Consider the following 18,808-nt stretch of genomic DNA (forward strand, 5'->3'; position numbering starts at 1 on the left):
CGGTCAATGCAATAAAACAGAAAATATAAATATTAATTCCGATCTTTGATTTGCTATTGATTTTTCATTGAATAAATAGTCAGATTGAATATATTTGGGTTCGTAAGGTTTATATTGTGAATTCTTGAGTACATTTTGTGAATGAGAGAGCTCTGGCTGCTGTGTGCTCGTCTGGATATGATGAATGCAGATGGACTCGATTTCCCGCAAAATCGTAGAAAGCGAGAGCGCGTTGTCTGACGTCACTGAAGCTGAGTAGCCAATCACAGTTCTACATTGGCACTGCTCATCTCCTATTGGCTGACAACTGACCAGTGCTCTGTTGTTCAGTACAAATTGAAGGGGTACCGCATTGAGAACAAGTTACAGATAGAATATCAATAATCGGGTCCAATATACCCAGAACTACTGGTAATATTTCGGACGGATGAATGCAGAACAGCTTCGAGTGTCCGGAGGTTTGTTTTGAAGTAAACTATGCTAGCACTGCTAGCTAACTAGCCAGCGTCTTGTCGCCTCCTCTTCACAGGTTTCTGCTGTTGAGTCTGCCAGGCTTGTGCTAGAGGCAGCGAGGCCAGCAAATTAATGCCATCAGCCAGGGTACGTTACTTTTTTATATGCCACATATTTGCCACGTTACAAATTTTGGAAGCTTTGTTAACGGGGGTTTGATTAACCGAATGAATACAGCGGTAAAAGGCAGGCTAGCGTGTTAGCGATGTGCTTCTAGCTGTTAGCTCGCGTGCTAATGCTAGTGTTTTGCTAAGCTAACTTGTTGTGTTTCCCGCACCTATGCCCTAATCTTTTCTCTTCTAACGTGTGGTGTTGTCTCACTCCGCAGAACTCAGGTCATATTATGAGCGGGGCCAGTTGCAAAGCTAACGGCGCCGTCTACCCTGCCTCATCAGCAATGATGAACTCTGTAAAAAAGCCGAAGATGGAGCAGATTCAGGCCGACCATGAGCTGTTCCTACAGGCCTTTGAAAGTGAGACTTCACGACTTGTTACTTTATAATACAAGTTTACGGTTTGGGTTCATGAGAGACTTTCCTGTGCTTTCCGTGATTGTTTCGCTACTCTGATCATTTTTAGTGTAATTCATTGTGCTTTTTTTAAAGTTGCTATTTTGACTGGCTGGCATTTGGTTTAATTCCAAATGGAGTCCTAAATATTGTTTTTAACTTAACGTAATGACTACTGTAGTAAGGTAACAATTATCAGACTGAAATCAGTCTAAAACACACGCCCCATTCTTTTTTCTTTCTTTCTTTTTTTGGGGGGGATGTCATGCCAAATTAGTCACCACATACCAGAAGAAATGTTGGCATGTGAGAAATGCACTACAGTAATATGGATGGGTTTTTCAGATCAAGTCAAAATAATGAACCGATTGACAAAGGGGCCACATATGGTATTGCAGATCCTATTCAGGGTTTTAATATTGTTCTCATTCTACAAACTTGCTGTCAGTGTTTCCCTAGTGTATTGGTTTACACTTCACTTAACAAGCAGAAGATCCCCAGTTCTCTTGCTAGAAACACAAGAAGGGGATCTGGCGTACCACTCTACCAAATCAAACATGTAGAGCTCCCTGCTGTGGTGGCCCCTTGTGAATAAAATAAGGGAGCAGCCAAAAGTAGCTTTCTTTAGATGATGATGATGTGAGAGTGGTGTGATACTGTCTAAAACAAGACTTGTTGTATTTCTAGAACCAACTCAGATATACAGATTTCTACGCACAAGGAATTTGATTGCAGTAAGTGAATACCCTACAAAATTATATTTTAATTTAACTGCTTTAAACTGCTGATGGAAAATGACTGATATCCGCCCACTATTTTTTTTTTTTTTTTTTTTTTTTTTCTTCTTAGCCCATATTTTTGCACAGGACACTCACCTTCATGTCTCACAGAAATGGTCGAACAAATGCCAGAAGGTATGGAGTCTGGGGAAACAAGAATCCTTTTTTTTTGTTGTTGTTGTTGTTGTTGTTGTTGTCATAACGATGCACTGTCATAGTTTGTAAAGATGATTTGTTCCTGACAATATTTGTGAACAAACTTTCTCTGACTTCTTTCCAGGAAAACATTCAAAGTGGATGATATGCTGCAGACAGTGGTGAAGATGAAGGGGGAGCAGGATTCTCCAAGGTAACACAGCTTTACAAGTGTTGCATCTGTTTTTTGTTTTGTATTGAACAAAGCTATTTTTTCCAACTCTGTGGCGTTGCTGATACAGTTATTTGTACCTTGCAGGGTTTTTTTTTTACTATTCACAATAACAGTTGTAGCACTTGATATGACCCATTTTCACCTGTGCATTTTTCTTTTGGCTTTTTAGCTTGTCCTCACATCTACAGTTAACATTCACTGGGTTCTTCCATAAGGATGGTAAGCACATGTTACTCTTCACCAAGTACCTGTGTTTTGTGTATTTCCCTATGAAAGAAATGACTCAGAAATGCTTGGATGTGTCAGAAATTTCTACAGTATTCAGCTGTTTGAAATGTGGTTTTGCTTTGACACCACCCTACTACAGTCAACCACTGGCATGTTAAGCATCAGTTAAACAAAATTCCAACCACATTGATAGAAATGACAAAAGTAGTCACTCAGAAGCAAGGCACAAGAACCTTTTTTTTTTTTTTTGTACCAACATACTGCTATGCAGCCTTACAGCTGCATGTAGGATAACAGTAAATGATGTTTAGAGATGCTTCTTATGTATATAAATAACAATTGTTTGTGATTGAAACAAACTCTTCTTGTTTCCCTCTAGAAAAGCCATCTCAGAATTCAGAAAATGAACAAAATTCTGTGTCCTTAGAGGTGCTACTTGTCAAAGTCTGCCATAAAAAACGCAAGGTAAAGTAAAACACTGGGTGTGTCGCTTTTGGCAACATGTCAATGCATCTGCCGTTGCTCACTCGTGGTTGTTTTTGTATTTCAGGATGTCAGCTGCCCGATAAAGCAAGTGCCTACAGGTAAAAAGCAGGTGCCTTTGAATCCCGACAGTAACCAAACCAAGCCCGGCTCCTACCCTTCCTTACTGGTTCCCAGCAATGAATTTGAGCCCAGCAACAGCCACATGGTGAAGTCCTACTCGCTTCTATTCAGGGTATCGCGCACAGGGAGAAGGGATGCCAGTGGTCTAGTGAATGGAGAGGCCAATGAAAACATTGGTAGGAAGCCCACAGTAAAACCTTTTTATGCTCCGTTTTTGACTGTGCACCATTTAGTTGAATGATTTAACAGTGCAGTTTGTTGGGAGAGTAGCATAAGGGATTGAATATTCTTTCTGTGAGCGTCTCATCTGAAAATGATACCAGCTGTAACTGAAATAGTTGCTGGCTAGATATTAACTTCTTAGTCTCAATTGTTATTTGTTTATTTATTTATCTTTAAACATGAAGATGTAACAGATACTCCTACTAGAAAGAAGCGAAGTTCATCCCATAGAGATGAAGGAGAGGCCACAGAGACCTATGTTGCACAGATGACTGTCTTTGATAAGAATAGGTAAGGATTTGTAATTTCTTTCTTTTTAAGTTCTAAATATGTCCTTCTTCCAGTCGCTTTTGCCTGTACTCCCCAAAACATGCCCTGCTTTGTCCACAGGAGACTGCAGCTGCTGGATGGGGAGTACGAGGTGTCAATGCAAGGGATGGACGACAGCCCTGTGAGCAAGAAGCGAGCCACATGGGAAACCATTCTTGATGGGAAGGTAGGCTTGCTGGATTAGGTCTCTGAAAGGAACATGTAATTGTGTTTGTCATATTGAACTTGAATGCTAATTTCCTTCTTGTCCACCTCACTGCTTCACTGACCATGGCTGTCCCACAGAGACTGCCACCATTTGAGACATTTTCTCAGGGACCCACATTGCAGTTCACGCTGCGTTGGACAGGTGATGGCAGTGGAAAGTCTACTGCTCCTGTGGCTAAACCCCTCTCTACCCGCAACTCAGATAGCTCCAGCCCTATGGAGACCAGAACCAGCAACCACCGAACTGCCCTCATGAGTAAGTACAAAAGCAATTCACGGTAGCTTGAACTTAGAAATTTGGAGCTATGCAATGACGTGGAAAAATTCTATCAGTGTGATGCTATCGGTTTTTCAAAATCCCTGGATTAGATTTTATCTTATATTACATTCAAGAGGAGGACCAGAAAATGTCCACAGATGACAAGAGAAGGCCAGATCTTCTGATTAATTAAAAGCACTGCAAAAGGGTTCAGACAAAACACCAAATAAAGAGATTTCCTGAACAGATTCTCTGACAAACCCGAGTGGGTCATGCTTTTGGATTATCCGCCCACTATGATATTGGTGTGGGATGATCTATTTGTAACTGAATCTGGCAAAAGGCGCTGTGTAAATAGCTGTTGAGTCCCTTTCAGACATGCTTTTCATCCCATAAATGTGCAGGCAGCTCTGCACGTCACCATCATGTTTGAACAATCCCGTGAATCCTTCTGTAAAAGTCACAATGTCGCTACTTAATTATTTATTTTTGGGGGAGTGTTTTATATGTGTCAGTATTTAGCATAATGCTTCCATATGAGCAAAAAGCAGTTATGAGTCACTGCCCTACTAATGACGTCTCGTCATTAGTAACTGTGTGTGGACTCCCACGTGTGCACGCACACACAGTTATGAGTTGGTCCTATTAATTATCTCTAAAAGCTCAGGTTGTTTTGATATGGTGAGTGCTAGCCATCTGTTTGGATGTAACATTATTTACATTGACTCCAGTGCTAACTGATATACTTACTAATGTTACCATTTTGCAGTGGTGCTCCTCAGCCAAAGTGTCCCCTAGCATTAGTTAGAGCCCCTAATGGCTCAATTTATTTAATGCTAAGATAGTGTAACCATGTCATAAATGATCTGTTTGCGTTTAGGTTGGTTTTGGAACAGGGGACCGGAGGTCTCTGCTGTGAAGCCGGATTTTGGCTTATCTCAGCAACTTGAGGGTTAACCTTGGGTTTTCAGTACTACAAAGGTGGATTACTTCTTACAGGAGTAGCTCACCATGGTAACTTATGCTGCGTATATAACCCGCTCCAGGACAGGTTATGTTCCAGATTAGAGATCAACAGGTATGAAATCGCTGCCTATTGAGCAATAATTTTTTTTTTTTTTCTGGAACATGGCAACACCTTTCTTGGAAGATCTCTCGGACTTCTGCGCACAGAGTAGGAGTATCTAAAGTCTTTGTTTTGCGAATGAATGTCAGTATTGAATATGGGTTCTTATATGCAACTAAATATAACTAACGATGTAGTTAAAGGAACACTTGACCTGCCTAGTGAGGGGGCGGGTTAGTATCTCTCATCTCTTTCACCTTAAGCACTTTTTGTTTCTGTGGCTTAACCTTTCACCTGCACATCAAGTTTTAAATGCTGTCACTTATGCTCTCCATTTCAGAAATGTAAGCACTCATCCTCCTTTATTTGCTCATTAGGTGTGCTTCTACTCTTGTGGTGGGAAGGAAACTCTTTTTGTGCTCTGTGTTGTAAGAAAGGTGAAACACTTCAGTGACCGTGTGTTTTTAATGCCATCAGGTCATTACATAAACATGTAGGTGAAGCTACGACAATGTTTCATATTCCATGTCTGAAATGGGCTTTATCAACAGGTATATTTGCACTTAGATTGTGTATCTTTTGTTACTGGGCGGGGAGGGGGGGAAATGCAATTTCTCCTTCTCAAAGAAGCCCTTCAGTGTGTTTACAAAAAAAGTCCACATAATTTGTTATTTGGTGACTCTCCAAGAATTAACTTCTCCATCTGTTCCTGTCAGCAGTGAAAGAGTCAGTCAGCACAGACATTCAGACGAAGAAAGAGCAGGTCCCATGTGAGCCGCGACAGAAGCTACGTATATTTTATCAGGTACACCACACAACAGTAAGGAATACATTTGAGCCTGGCACACTTATTATAAAAGCCATTTGTTTAGGTTGATAAACATGTGCAGTGTCTTTGTGGTCTGTTTTTTGGAGCTGTTTTAGAATTACTGTCACGTTTTGATACCCCCCCCCCCCTTTTTTTTTTTTTTTTTTTTTTTTGTAATCATTCACCTTTTCAAAACTTAATGTATCGACAATATTTAGCTGTTGGGTGCTTGCCCTTTGCGTGTCAAGAGTGACAGTAACTCTGATTTTTATGACCCTGCTTTACATCTGCTGTAGGTTCACCATCTCTGGTTTATCTTGTAGTAAATCGGTGGTTTGTTCTTCCTCAGTTTCTGTACAACAATAATACGCGGCAGCAGACGGAGGCAAGAGATGATCTTCACTGTCCCTGGTGTACCCTGAACTGCAGCAAACTCTACAGCCTGCTCAAACACCTCAAACTCTCCCACTCCCGCTTTATCTTCAACTATGTGGTAAGAGATAAGTGTGTGTGTGTGCAGGCGTGCGTGCGTGGACAAGTCATGAGTCTTCACAAGACACCATGGGATCTCACACAGTTTTAAAGTTCAAAGATGGTGTGTGTGTGTGTGTGTGTGTGTGTGGGGGGGGGGGGGGGGGGGGTGTAATCTGCAAGCTGCATCTTAAAACACTTGTATAAACTATACACTTGTGTTATGTATTTTAAGTCTTGTAAGTTAAAGAGTGCAAGAAGAATGGGATTATTCTAATTGTCATTATTCCTGATTTTTCCTCAAATATTTAACCTGTTATCTAATCACATCATTTGCTCCATATTAAATATTAACCGTTGAATTAATTTATTAACAGTTGAATGGTTGATATAGTTCTTTTATTTGTTTCTTAATCTGCAGCCTCACCCTAAAGGAGCAAGGATAGACGTTTCCATCAATGAGTGCTATGACGGCTCATACGTTGGCAACCCTCAGGACATTCACAGCCAGCCAGGTTTTGCTTTTAGCCGCAATGGCCCAGTCAAGAGGACCGCTGTGACTCACATACTGGTTTCCAGGTAGACACATAACCTTCATTCAGAGTTAACAGAGCTGATTATTTTTCCCCTTCATTTGTCTGTTAATGCAGGGGTAATGAGCGTGAATTAACGTTAATGACCTGATCATGCACACTAACCATGGTTTAAACAGACTTGGAGCAAAAGTCTGAGGAACTTGGCAGGAAGGCAACTCTAAACGGATTAGCTCTGATATGTTCTTATACTAATGTATCAGTTAGAAATGAGTTTGGTTGATAAAAGTCTGGAAAGCCGAGATGTAATTGTCTGATAAAAGCATACGCCGACAATGGCGTGAAGCGTTTTTACTTGATTCCTTTGAGGGGAGTATCTTCATATTTATCATAAACCTTTACTTTAAAAGTTACAAACCTTATACACTTAAAAATTTATGCGCTAATTATGGCAAAAATTTGGACAAATGTATAAAATAACTATAAATTTATATCCTAGTTTTAACAATTGAGCGAATGTTTATTTTGGTGAGGATGCAAGGTTACGTACAGTTTATTAATGGTTACCTCAATTCCACCTCAAACTGGGGATGCTTTGAAATTATTATTATTTCATATGTAAGACAGTAAAATTATACATTTCTGAAATGTCAGCCTACACAGTGTTAAATACAAAATTCATTTTCTTCTTCTCTTGCTAGGCCCAAGAGGACCAAACCAAGTCTTTCAGAGTTCCTGGAGTCTGAGGACGGAGAACTGGAGCAGCAGAGGACCTACGTCAGTGGACATAACCGCCTCTATTTCCACAGTGATAGCTGCATGCCCCTGCGGCCTCAGGAAATGGATGTAGACAGCGAGGATGAAAGGGATCCAGAGTGGCTCAGAGAGAAAACTGCCACGGTGAGAAACCAGTGCTCATAAAGTCATTTTTACCCTGTAAAAGGCTGATTGTCGTCAACCTTTACTTAACCTCAACTTCAGTAAAGGAAAAATGATTCACCAATGAAATAAATCCAAGGAAAAGTTGTGATTGTGTCCTTGAATTTCCCAGACACCCAGAATTGGGAGGAGAGGGAAACATTTGGGGGGGGGGAAGACAGAGGAATGGCAAAACAAAGATTTCAGAGTTACCATAGCAACAGAGTGAGAAATCATTTGGGTCGGGCCGGTCGCCCATAAATAACTTGGAGGTGCTCAGGGCAGAAAAACCGCTGCCAGTACTGAACACCTCTTCAGCTTGTTCTTCAACTGATACACAACATGTGTCACTTCGTTATTGATCTCACTGAACCCGCTGCAGAACAAAGTCTGTTAGTTACACTTCTGACAGGAGTGACAGAAAACCTGTGAGATTAACCCCTGATGAGTTTTCATTATGGCTTATTCACAATTGTAATGATGTAAAAACTTGATACACATTAAACACCGTTTTACTGTTACATTTGGCTTATATGGCAAGCTGTTTATATTGGAGTGTATCTTAATTGAGTGTCATCATTTATTTATTGTCTTTAATTACTATAGCAACTGGATGAGTTCACGGACGTTAATGAAGGAGAGAAGGAGGTGATGAAGCTGTGGAACCTGCACGTCATGAAACATGGGTATGTTGAATATATCAGTTTGAAGCAGAGATTTTGCAGGATGCTTATAATGGTGGAGCTAGTTTGTATTCAACTGTGTCAGGTTTATTTTTCTCAACTGGGTGAGGGGGAAAACATATTGGACTTTGTTTATTTATTTTATTTCTTAACTTTATACTCTGGGAAACTGTTTGCGAATAATAAATGGGGTTAAACAGGATGTCATCACAGACGATTCCAAACAAATCAGAAAAAAAATCCTCAAGAATATGCTCCATTTAATAAACCATCCAGCAGTTATAGTAGTTTAAACATATTTTGATCACAGTGTGGAGCCTCTAAAACCTGCATTCTTTCAGTAGCCAGCAGGTGGCGACACATTTAGTCAGATCATAGATGTCTGTGAGAAACATGTCTCTATGAGTGTGTCAAAAAGCCTTGAATTTGATTGTCAGATTCCAGTCTTTTTTCTTTTTCTTTAAGGCGCATAAGGTTCGGTGTACATTATGTTGTGAAGTGGTCCCAGAGTAAAATCAGTAATGCAGGGTATCCTCTAGGGCAGGGCAGCCTTTGGTTGACATGTAGCTACCACACGCACTCATGAAATCTGGTTCCAAAACATCAGTGCTGGAGCTGCTGAGCTCAAAGCTTCTAATGGTAGTCCACAAATGAATGAGTGACTTCACAGTAGCTTGATGGTGTTTTTACAGCCTCTGACTGTATAAATGTTAGATTCCTATAATTTGATTATTCCCCCCTTCAGCTTCATTGCAGACAACCAGATGAATCAGGCCATCATGCTTTTCGTGGAGAATCGCGGCGCTCACATCATCCGCCGCAACCTCTGCCGCAACTTCCTCTTGCATCTAGTCAGCATGCACGACTTCAACCTGGTAAGCACATCCACCATCGACCGTGCGATGGCCCGACTGCGGCAGATACAAGAAGAGCTGCCGGAAGTTGAGGTGGACCAGCAGGATCAGAATCCAGCAGGAGCCTGTAATGGAAATGCCGTCACCCCAAGTGGGGGAAAGCAGGGCAAGAGGACAAAAAGCGCTCTAACAGACTGATGTAAAGCTGGCTGGAGGGAACTATGATTGTTGTATTTTTCTGTATTTTTATTTTTTATTTCCCCCCCTCCCCTGCTCCCTTAAATGGACTTTACCGACCTTTTGGTGCTTAGATAGGTGAGAGAACTGAGCAGCAGATGAACTGACTGGACACAGATCAGTATACAAGGTAAACAAGTTTTTGGAACTTGAACTGAACCAAATATGAACAATATAAAAGTGAATCGCCCATTTCTACACAAACTAGGAATTTGTGGACTGAATGATGCAAGTTGAACCTACTTAATATGCATTTTGTAGGAGCCATTGAATTATCCTTGTGTCACTGAGAGTAAATGAATGGAGTGTCTTCTACTGTGGCACGACTGCCTTTGGTATGATAGACAGCTATATCAAGGCTACAGTTAAAACTGTACTGGTAACATTTTCACTGTTTATTTGTACACGTACACAATAACCTTGATTAAAAATGTATCCTTTTTAGATGGTTATTTTAGCACTTGGTGTTTGTATTTAGAAGGCTTACCTTGAAATTGTCATTTGGAAAGGAAAAATGTAATCATGCTACGTCAGCACTTGAATGCAGCTTTTTCATGATCGTCTGTGGAGGGCTGGATTCGCTGCTGTGGATGACATGTCAAATGAAGGGCGATACAGTTAAAATATTAGGAAACTGGAGAGGATTGTGGGGTTTCCTGACAAGGTTGTCAGTGTTGTACCGTAAGCATGGATCCTGGACTACAGAATAAAGTAAGATTTCAGTCCAGGCTAAAAAACAAAACAAAAATTACATTTCATCATATGTTTGACATTGATGATGGTTCAAGGAAAGCCAAGGAAATCAAGTTTTCTGAGTATTTTGTTTGTGGACAACCAGCAGCACATCACTCCGTGTGCCGTGCAAAGCATCAGAGAAATGAATGTCGGCTGTTTTCTGATGTAGGCGCCTGCAGTTTGTTTTTTTTTGTTTTTTTTCCCCCACTTCAAGCTCTGAAAACATTGGAGACAACATTATTTTAATTTTATATTTTTAAACGTGGGTTACAAGTAGCTGACAGAAATGTGTATAGTGTAATCACATCAAATGTTTAGCTGTGCCCCGTTTCGCATCTAGTAAAGAACAGGTTGCAGTTGTCATTTCAAAGCAATATGTTGTTTGGAGGGTTTTTCAGGTCCAAATAAGATGTGTTCTTTTAGTTTCAGTTGATGCCAAAGGGGAATATTTTCATCATTCTCTTAGTTCTGTAAATTTTTTTAAAGTATGTATAATTTTTTTTCTTCATAACACTTTTTTGAGAAAAAAAAAAAGCAGTAGTTGTGTTTAGTAGTGTGCACATAAATTGGTGAACATCACCATTCAGTTTCAGAATTCCTTTGTGGACAACCAGATTAACAGTATATTCCTCCCTCTGGCCTCCGTTATCCGTGGAGGCTTTCTGTGTCCATCTGGAAAACAAAAACGTTGTTGTCAAAACACCCTGTGGAAAATTGTGACGTATACACTCTGGATAAGGGGATTTTTATATTTAAAGAAATAAAACACATTTGTCCTTATCCATTCCTGTACTACTTTTAGATGAACTGGCTGCAGGACTGACTGGCTGTCCACCCTTCCACAGTTCACAAGAATCACTACTCCTGCTGGAATATTGTTCGGAGTTTAGTGAAACCTGCACACAGTGAACACATCTAATAGGCCTTCAATCAAATTGTGGTCAAGATCACTTTAGTTTGTGCAGTACAGCCAACTAATGACAACACTGCAACTTTCTGTACGTTTCTCCTACTGAAAACGCTACGTCCAGATGAACAAAATCAACTTTTGGGGACCTAGTGATGATTGTATAGGGGTGGCATGATTGTTAGTCCCAGAAGACCAACAGTTTGGCGCTAGCAACCATGCCACATCCAAGTAAATCACTTTTTTTCACCATTTTGGTGCTCAGTTTGAAACTCACCTGGTCCTCTTAATCACCTCTATAAGTCTATAATTACTGAGTTGCTGTCATGTGATTGCCTCATTAGATATTTTAATAAACAGCTGAACAGGTGTACCTAACAAAGTGGCAAGTGAGTCTATATAAGTAGATACACAAGACTGAGACTGGATGGTTTCATATAAATGCATGTCTATGCTACAAAAATGCACTACAGGACTTTGACTTTTGTCTGACCCAAGCTGCATCAGAGCAGGTGACAAAAGTAAAAGCTGTAAAATGTAACACTGCACTTTATTCTATATGAGTGAAAACATCTGTAACTGTAGCTGGTCTGATGACTTTAAAGAAAGGTTTGTGTAGTTTTAAGATCTTTTGTAACTGGTGCGGCTAATCTGTATCAGTGTGGGATATCTGTACACACACACGATCTCTGACTGCAGAGAAACACTGCGCACTTTTAAAGCGTCACTTCAGCTCTGCGGATGAATCTAACACTGACTGTACTCGTGTATTTCCATGTCCTATATTCCTCATACCCTTTTCTTCTTAAATACAGCCCTAACTAGCTAGCTTCGTTTGAAAGCAATAAAAACCCGACATTTCTGTGTTACGCGAACGTCGCACAAATGACGTCATACGTAAAACCCTAAGCGCCAAATTCAAAATGGCAATAGCCAACCTGTGACCTGCAAACTAAAGCCTTTTCAAAAAATTAGTTTGCCGTGTTTTACGATGCGAAATAAACTCAGAAAGGTCAAAACAGTCAGAGACTCAAACTTCCGGTGCAAAGACGTGACGGAAACTGCCGGGGTTATAGTTTTATCAGAGTCGAGCTGCTCTGAAGAGGAAATCTCGCTCGATGCAAAAGATAAAAATGGCTCAAATTCAGCTGCAGGGCTTTCGGGAACAGCTCCAACCAGTGCCGGCGATAAGAGATGCTTTATGCGCAAAAAGCCCTAAAATTGCTCCGATTTTCTTACGAGCGATACAGCAAAGAAAGCGGAGCAGCGACGGGGAGCTGGACCAGCCTCTGGATAGCACGCAGAAATCCGTGCTCCCTCTTCAAGGTGATAACGTGCAACCAGTAAAACGTCCACCTGCAGTTTCTCACGTGACAATAAAGGACAGGTGTCGGGGACAGCTGTCACCCTCAGTTCTGCACAGCTGCCTGGAAGAAATCCAAACTTCTAATCCAGCATTTCCAGTCCAAGCTGTGCTCAACACTTTGAGGAAGAAGGCAGGAGAAGGGCTGCAGGAGCATGCACTCACAGGTTAGACTGAACAACTGTCTGTACATTTGCTCCTCTGTGAGGATATAATTTTCCCCCTTCTTTCCTCCTCATATCCGCATTACCCCTGAAAAGAAAAGAGAAAACGGGTAGATGAACTCTTGCAGAGGGTACCCAAGCGTCTGAGGTCTGCAGAGAGTGCAGGTGTGGGTCACTCGTCACATCAGGATGTCCTGGGAAGCAGTGTTCACCCTGCGGAGAAGCAGCCCAGGTGCAGCAAGCTGAGTCGCACTCGCAGACTAAAACAACACAGGGCGAGCCAACCAAGTCTCGATGAGCCGAACTTAATGAAAAGCTGTGATCCTCTTCAAAGAAGTAATGCTCGTCTCATTCAGAACAGTTTGACACATGCTTTATTCCCTTTAAATTGCAGGGAATTTACTTTTTTGGTCTACTTTCTTCTGTCTAGATTTATTTTTTGAGGATACACTGTGGACAGATAAGTACAGTCCCCAGTGTTCGAGTGAGGTCATTGGTAATCCTGCATCTGTGAATAAATTGTACAGGTGAATTTAAGATATTTGCACAAGTCTAATTGATTAATTAGTCTTTTGAAGTCAGCATCAGGAGTGTAAACTTTTTATGGATGTTTTCTCCTCGGAGTTCAGTTGGTTAAGGAAATGGAAACTAAGAGCCGCCCGTGACAAGGGGAGACAAATGGAGGAAAAGAAGCAACAGGAAAACAGTAATGGTATGAACTGGTTCTTCACTGTGAAGCTTTGCTCAGTCAGACATTTTATTCTTTTTTATTCCATGCGTGTGACTTTTGGAAAAGTAACAAGTATCCTTTTGAGTAGAGTCATGGGATTGTGGAGACTTCCAGGGTGAGGCTGGATCAGATGATGGCAGAGAGGACCCACTGGGTAACACCCTGCTGATTACAGGACCGTCAGGTGTGGGCAAGACTGCTTCGGTGTACGCCTGTGCTCAGGAGCTGGGCTTCAAGGTGGGACTTACAAAAAGGTCCAGTATCTTTGAAGCGCTTCTGTCAAAGGCTTGTCAGAAATCAGTTCCACCTAACATGGATTCATGTTAGGATGAATCCTAATGCCAGTTCACCACTCCCAAATAAAAACTTTGCCCATTTGAGTAAAGCAAGGAATCCCCGTAGATAACCAGTTTAGTTCAGTGTAATATTAATAATAATGATCCTTAACACGAGTTTGATTTCACTAACTCATAAAAACAATCGACCCCTATGAAACTAAACTGTGGTTAAACAGCTAATTTAAAATGGAAACAGACAGCTCTAATATGAAATGTACAAAAGTTCAAATTTAAAATTGAACTCTTCTCACAATATATTACTTTTCTACTGGTTGAAATTTTTGTGGCTCATCCCAGAAGGTATCTATAAAAAAAAATCAACACCTGATATGCTGTGAGTCTCCAATTTTAAAACTGGTAAAATGTGACATTTTTGACTTTGATCAGGTCTCCACTGGAGGTGGTAATAACCAGACACCCCACGATATGATATTATCACAACACTTCACTCACAGTGACAATTTTTTGTCAAATTATGTCCTCAGAGTTAAACTGTGTCATTGTCTGTTTTATCCAGTGAGATAAATTTCTCTCACTTCACACTGTCCCTAAAACCTGCCATAAATTGCAAACCTGTGACAATCTCTCTGAGAGTGACTGCAGTCAGTCCAACTCAGAATGTGACTGTTTGCAGAAGGCTTGCCTCCTATACCAACTTGTTCATAGTATTCCCCAAGTATTTGAATTTATTTAATAAGATATCTATGTGGCATCTCTGTATCGGCACAAGCAAAATATCACAATGATGTGCTGTATGATTTTTTTTCTCCACCACTAGTCTTAATGCTTTGGTTTCTTCTCAACCAAAGGTGTTTGAGGTGAACTGTTCCTCACAGCGCAATGGGCGCAATGTTCTGTCCCAGCTAAAGGAGGTTACCCAGTCACACCTAGTGGAGACGTCGGGGAAAGATCAGCTGAAACCAGCTTACTTCAACACCTTCAACATCAACACCTGCACTTCTAAATCTGAGATTTTACCAGGTAGAACATCAATGATGATGATCATTTGTTTTTATTGTAACGCAAGTAATTAGATCCCTCAGTTCTTGTACTGAAAAACAACAGAGGCACGATTTTACTGTACAGGTAATTCTATTTTCTGTTAACAGGAAAAAGGGTGCTTCCTAAAAATGTCACTTCCACCTCAAAAAGAAGAACATCACAGAATTTGAGAGGCTCTCATCGCAGCGCAAAAGCAAAATCAGCCACAGTTACTCTGACTCACTATTTTAGGATGAAGGCCAAAGCAGATCACTTACAGTCTGGTTTCCTGCCACCATCTGAAAGGCCAGAGAACAAGAAACTGGTCAACTCATCGTCAGTCTCTGATGTAGCAGAGAAAAAGACAGCCACGTCACTTATTCTCTTTGAAGAGGTAAACCATTTCTGAGCACGACACTGTTTGGCATGTAAAGCCACACGTTAACCGTGTTTGCTTCAGATTCACCGTTATCGCTTGCTCTCGCAGGTTGACGTTATATTTGACGATGACGTCGGTTTCCTTGCAGCCATTAAGGCTTTTATGAGTACCACAAAAAGACCAGTCATTTTGACTACGAACGGTAAAGACGCACACGCAGAGTTTGAATTTCACTTTTAAAGATGAGCTGTTGGTTCTAAACTAATGTCTTCCTCAGATCCCTTATTCAAGGATCGATTCGACGGCAGCTTGGATGAAATAATTTTCAAAACTCCATCAGCAGTAAGTCAAAGTTACCTCGACCGCCTCATGACAACTGCATGCATGTGTTTGACAGTAGCGCCGCACTCTTCTTGCATGTTTGTGCTATAGAAGAAGACAAATGTTATTAGGACTTTATTATTGAAAAATAACTCAGTCTGTCATTAACTCCATCTTTTCGAAGGCGAATATGTGCAGTTACCTGCAGCTGGTGTGTCTGGCTGAGGGAGTGCAGCTGGATTTGGATGACGTCAGCTGCCTCCTCAGACTCACCTGTGGTGATGTCAGACGGTGCCTGCTGCAGCTGCAGATCTGGGTGCAGAGTGGTGGAAGGTCTAAGAAACCCAACTGTGTGCAGTGTAAGTTTCTCCAAAATAAAGCATAAATAACATTAAGCAAAACTTTTTATGTTATTCTCTGTAAATTTTCCTGTTTTAGACTCAGGTGCTGCTGAAGGAGGAGAACATTTAGACTCATTTCCTCCGCACAAAACAGGCTGCTCTGCTAACATGCTGGGTCTTTGTGGTGTAACTCCAGAACATTTGCTGAACCTTCTACAGGCAAGTATTTGTTTCTCTGCATAAATCTTCATGATCATTTCTCCAAATGAAATTAACGTTACAGATCTATTTTGTCTTGATTCTCAGTCCTGGTCTAAAAAGCACATGAACGAGCTCTTGATGCTTCTCGCTGAGAGCTGGAGACGAGGCGTGCCTCTTCTCTATTTGAACCTGGAGCTTCTCCTGTCTGTAGCAGCTCAGCATACTACGGTTCGATGCTTGGAAACAGTAGCTTATTCCAGGCTACAGTGCGAGCAATCTGATGTTGGGCTTCACATCCAGCAGCACAATAGAAGCATTTATCAAAGGGCTTCACTGACCAACAGCAAATCTATAAGCCATATGTCAAGGCTTAGCAGAAGGAAGTATAACAACACATCATCTGACAGTTTGGGCCTTGAAAAAACATTCTCATTCAGTGGGACTCCTTCAAAAGCTCTGTATTCAGGCAGTACAGCTCAACAAATTGCAGCTAAAGAGGAGAGTGAGTGTTTAGACACCCTGACTGACTTCTTTGACCTTATGTCCTACCTCGATGCCACCCTGCTGCCCGCAGGGACACGTGTTTCCAACTCCTGCGCACCCGAGTCATTTGTGTGGACAGGAGCGGAGATAAAGGCTGGTTTGTTGGATGAGATGAGGGAGGAAGAGGACAGCAGCTACAGTCAGGAGAGGCTGTTGGACATTCAGGCTGCTGCTGAAGGTTTGGGGTGTCACAGGTGCTTGTGCAGAGCGTCTGAGGCGTGGAATGAAGTGCAAAAACTCAGACAGGGGCTGGAGGACAAAAGGTGGGGGAGGCTGACGGAGAGACTTGCATTGACTTCTTCTAAAAGACACAGTCTCAGCTTTAGTTTTCAGCCTCTGTGTGAGCCAAGGTGAGTCTGCTCTCCACCTCATCTTCTGAATGCCATTTCAAGTTGTTTACCATCTTTCCATTTCAGTTGTCCAGTCATACACTTTTAGTTATCATTGCTTAAGTTTCAAGGATGTTGACTTCTTTTAAATGCTTTACAATGCAAGTATAAGGGAAAGTGCCATTACATGACATTCATTTGATAAATTCTTGTCCAAATCCATTTAAAAAGCGAGACACTGATCAATGAAAGGTTAACAATTTCAATTAAATAACTAAAAGCATCTTTAGTGGAAAAGTACATAGAACTTCTTTCTACCTGCGATGTTGCTCCAGGATGAGGGGGGCTCATGAATGCATGTGGGTGCTTCACTAAACATTTATAATATTGTGCACATTATAAAGCAGAACACCAATTTCTTTGTTCCCGTGGCTCCAGTTTGTCCCAAAGAAGATTCAGATTGAACAGGACGGTTCTCAGCAGTAAACCCTTCGTTTTGCTGGGGAACAGACGGGCTGTGTGTGTCGACTACATGCCGGTCCTCCGCTCCATCTGCCGCTCACATAAAGCAAAGCAACAGAAACAAGAGCCACTGAGGTGAGTCAGACACAAGGTTTAAGAGTCCGAAAGTAGGGGACCATCATAAATAACAGGAAATGGAGACAGTAAGTTCATGTGAGAGAGAATGGCAGATAACCTCCCTCAACACCTCAGTGTAGATCAGTGAAGATGTGGTTTGACAACATTTAGAACAGTTTCTTAGGCTGTCCAGGGGTATATCTGCAGAGGCAGAGACCACCCTCACTAACTTCTGATGCACACCCAGTCATTTAGTTTTATAAGCAGGTCTGAAATATGGCAGTAACCACTCGTTTCAGAAAACAGCTTAAAGATTTACTCATAGTAGGCTTTCAAGGGGACAAGAGTTGAATAACACTGCTTCTTCACACTAGGGCTAACACACAGAGACAGACAACCTTTCATTCTCACTTTCACATGGCCAATTTAGTATCTCCAGTTAACCTAACTAGCCCGTGTCTGGACCATGGGAGGAAGCCGAGGTACCTGTAGAGAAACCGCACAGGAAGTCATTTCGTAAAACAACTTGTTCCGTTGGTGCTATGATGCTGTCATAAATCATAAGCCTGACATAATAAGAAATCTAGATTGATAAATAGCACTACACCCCAGAAGGGAGTGGAGGAATGTACATTTAGTTTAAGAGTGAACTATCCCTTTAAAATATATCTAACATTTTGTGCATTTATCTAATACTTTACATACCAATACTCATTTCTCCCACAATAGGTGTATGAACTACTTCAACAACATTCACCTGGGCCTCTCAAAGTCAACTATGCAGCTCCTGGCAGAAGGTTTCACGTGACTCCTAAAAGACTATTGAACCTGATATAATCCCTACCTCAGCTTACTCATGTCAGTATTTATTTTAGTCAAATACTGTGAAATGAAATTAACGTGGTTTATTTGAGGAATCATGTTTTTTATTTACATGTAAGTGCAACCATTAATAAAAAGTTTGCCTTTTTTTGTAAATTATACTGAGGATTTTAAAAGAATTTAAAGTACTGATTACTCAGGTACTCACATGGGTTTTTGACACAATAATTTTTATACTTTTCATCCTTTGTGTTTTATCCACAAACAGGTTTTACACAAAATGCTAGGACGACAGCCGTCACTGCCCCTGTCAAGGTTAGTAGCAGAAGTAAACACAGGAGCAGCCCTTATACTCAAACAGTACCCAGAAAACAGCATTTGAGTGTTTTAAGTCACAATAAAAATATTTAATTCTTCAAACTTATCATTAACCTCCAAAAAGTTCAAAGAAAAAAAAAAAGAACTCAGAATGCCATTTCTGA

The 18,808-nt window shown here is 41.0% G+C and overlaps 2 protein-coding genes across 3 annotated transcripts; both read left to right on the plus strand.

Moving 5' to 3' along the window:
- The first annotated feature begins 298 nt into the window (after nt 1-298).
- On the plus strand, nt 299-11,108 carry suz12b (SUZ12 polycomb repressive complex 2 subunit b). Of its 2 annotated transcripts, none has more exons than XM_005469945.4 (17): nt 299-600; nt 842-986; nt 1,710-1,756; nt 1,872-1,936; nt 2,082-2,150; nt 2,341-2,390; nt 2,779-2,864; nt 2,950-3,181; nt 3,413-3,518; nt 3,618-3,723; nt 3,843-4,020; nt 5,806-5,894; nt 6,247-6,390; nt 6,790-6,947; nt 7,603-7,801; nt 8,426-8,505; nt 9,248-11,108. In XM_005469945.4, exons 1-17 carry the CDS (start codon nt 586-588, stop codon nt 9,552-9,554), a joined length of 2,076 nt encoding a protein of 691 aa, XP_005470002.1. In that variant the 5' UTR covers nt 299-585; the 3' UTR covers nt 9,555-11,108. The 2 variants fall into 2 exon arrangements, with proteins under 2 accessions (XP_005470002.1, XP_005470003.1); XM_005469946.4 differs by having other exon boundaries at nt 5,809-5,894.
- Nucleotides 11,109-11,979: 871 nt separating this feature from the next.
- atad5b (ATPase family AAA domain containing 5b) lies at nt 11,980-18,786 on the plus strand. The gene is made up of 15 exons (XM_005469947.4): nt 11,980-12,765; nt 12,859-13,098; nt 13,193-13,289; nt 13,392-13,474; nt 13,581-13,729; nt 14,640-14,811; nt 14,940-15,205; nt 15,299-15,392; nt 15,468-15,532; nt 15,696-15,870; nt 15,950-16,071; nt 16,159-16,946; nt 17,364-17,522; nt 18,234-18,362; nt 18,595-18,786. The coding sequence occupies exons 1-14, from the start codon at nt 12,354-12,356 to the stop codon at nt 18,310-18,312; spliced, it is 2,901 nt and encodes a 966-aa protein (XP_005470004.1). The 5' UTR covers nt 11,980-12,353; the 3' UTR covers nt 18,313-18,362; nt 18,595-18,786.
- Nucleotides 18,787-18,808: the final 22 nt, after the last annotated feature.

Source organism: Oreochromis niloticus, linkage group LG6, assembly GCF_001858045.2.
Source record: "Oreochromis niloticus isolate F11D_XX linkage group LG6, O_niloticus_UMD_NMBU, whole genome shotgun sequence".
Taxonomy (NCBI): Eukaryota; Metazoa; Chordata; class Actinopteri; order Cichliformes; family Cichlidae; genus Oreochromis; species Oreochromis niloticus.

Coding starts and splice junctions, on each gene's coding strand:
- suz12b (XM_005469945.4), top strand. Junction 6,391..6,789: donor GCTTTATCTTCAACTATGTG/GTAAGAGATAAG, acceptor CTTAATCTGCAG/CCTCACCCTAAAGGAGCAAG. Junction 6,948..7,602: donor ACTCACATACTGGTTTCCAG/GTAGACACATAA, acceptor TTCTCTTGCTAG/GCCCAAGAGGACCAAACCAA.
- atad5b (XM_005469947.4), top strand. CDS start 12,354: ATGCAAAAGATAAAAATGGCTCAAATTCAGCTGCAGGGCTTTCGGGAA. Junction 15,206..15,298: donor CACTTATTCTCTTTGAAGAG/GTAAACCATTTC, acceptor TTGCTCTCGCAG/GTTGACGTTATATTTGACGA. Junction 17,523..18,233: donor CAGAAACAAGAGCCACTGAG/GTGAGTCAGACA, acceptor CTCCCACAATAG/GTGTATGAACTACTTCAACA.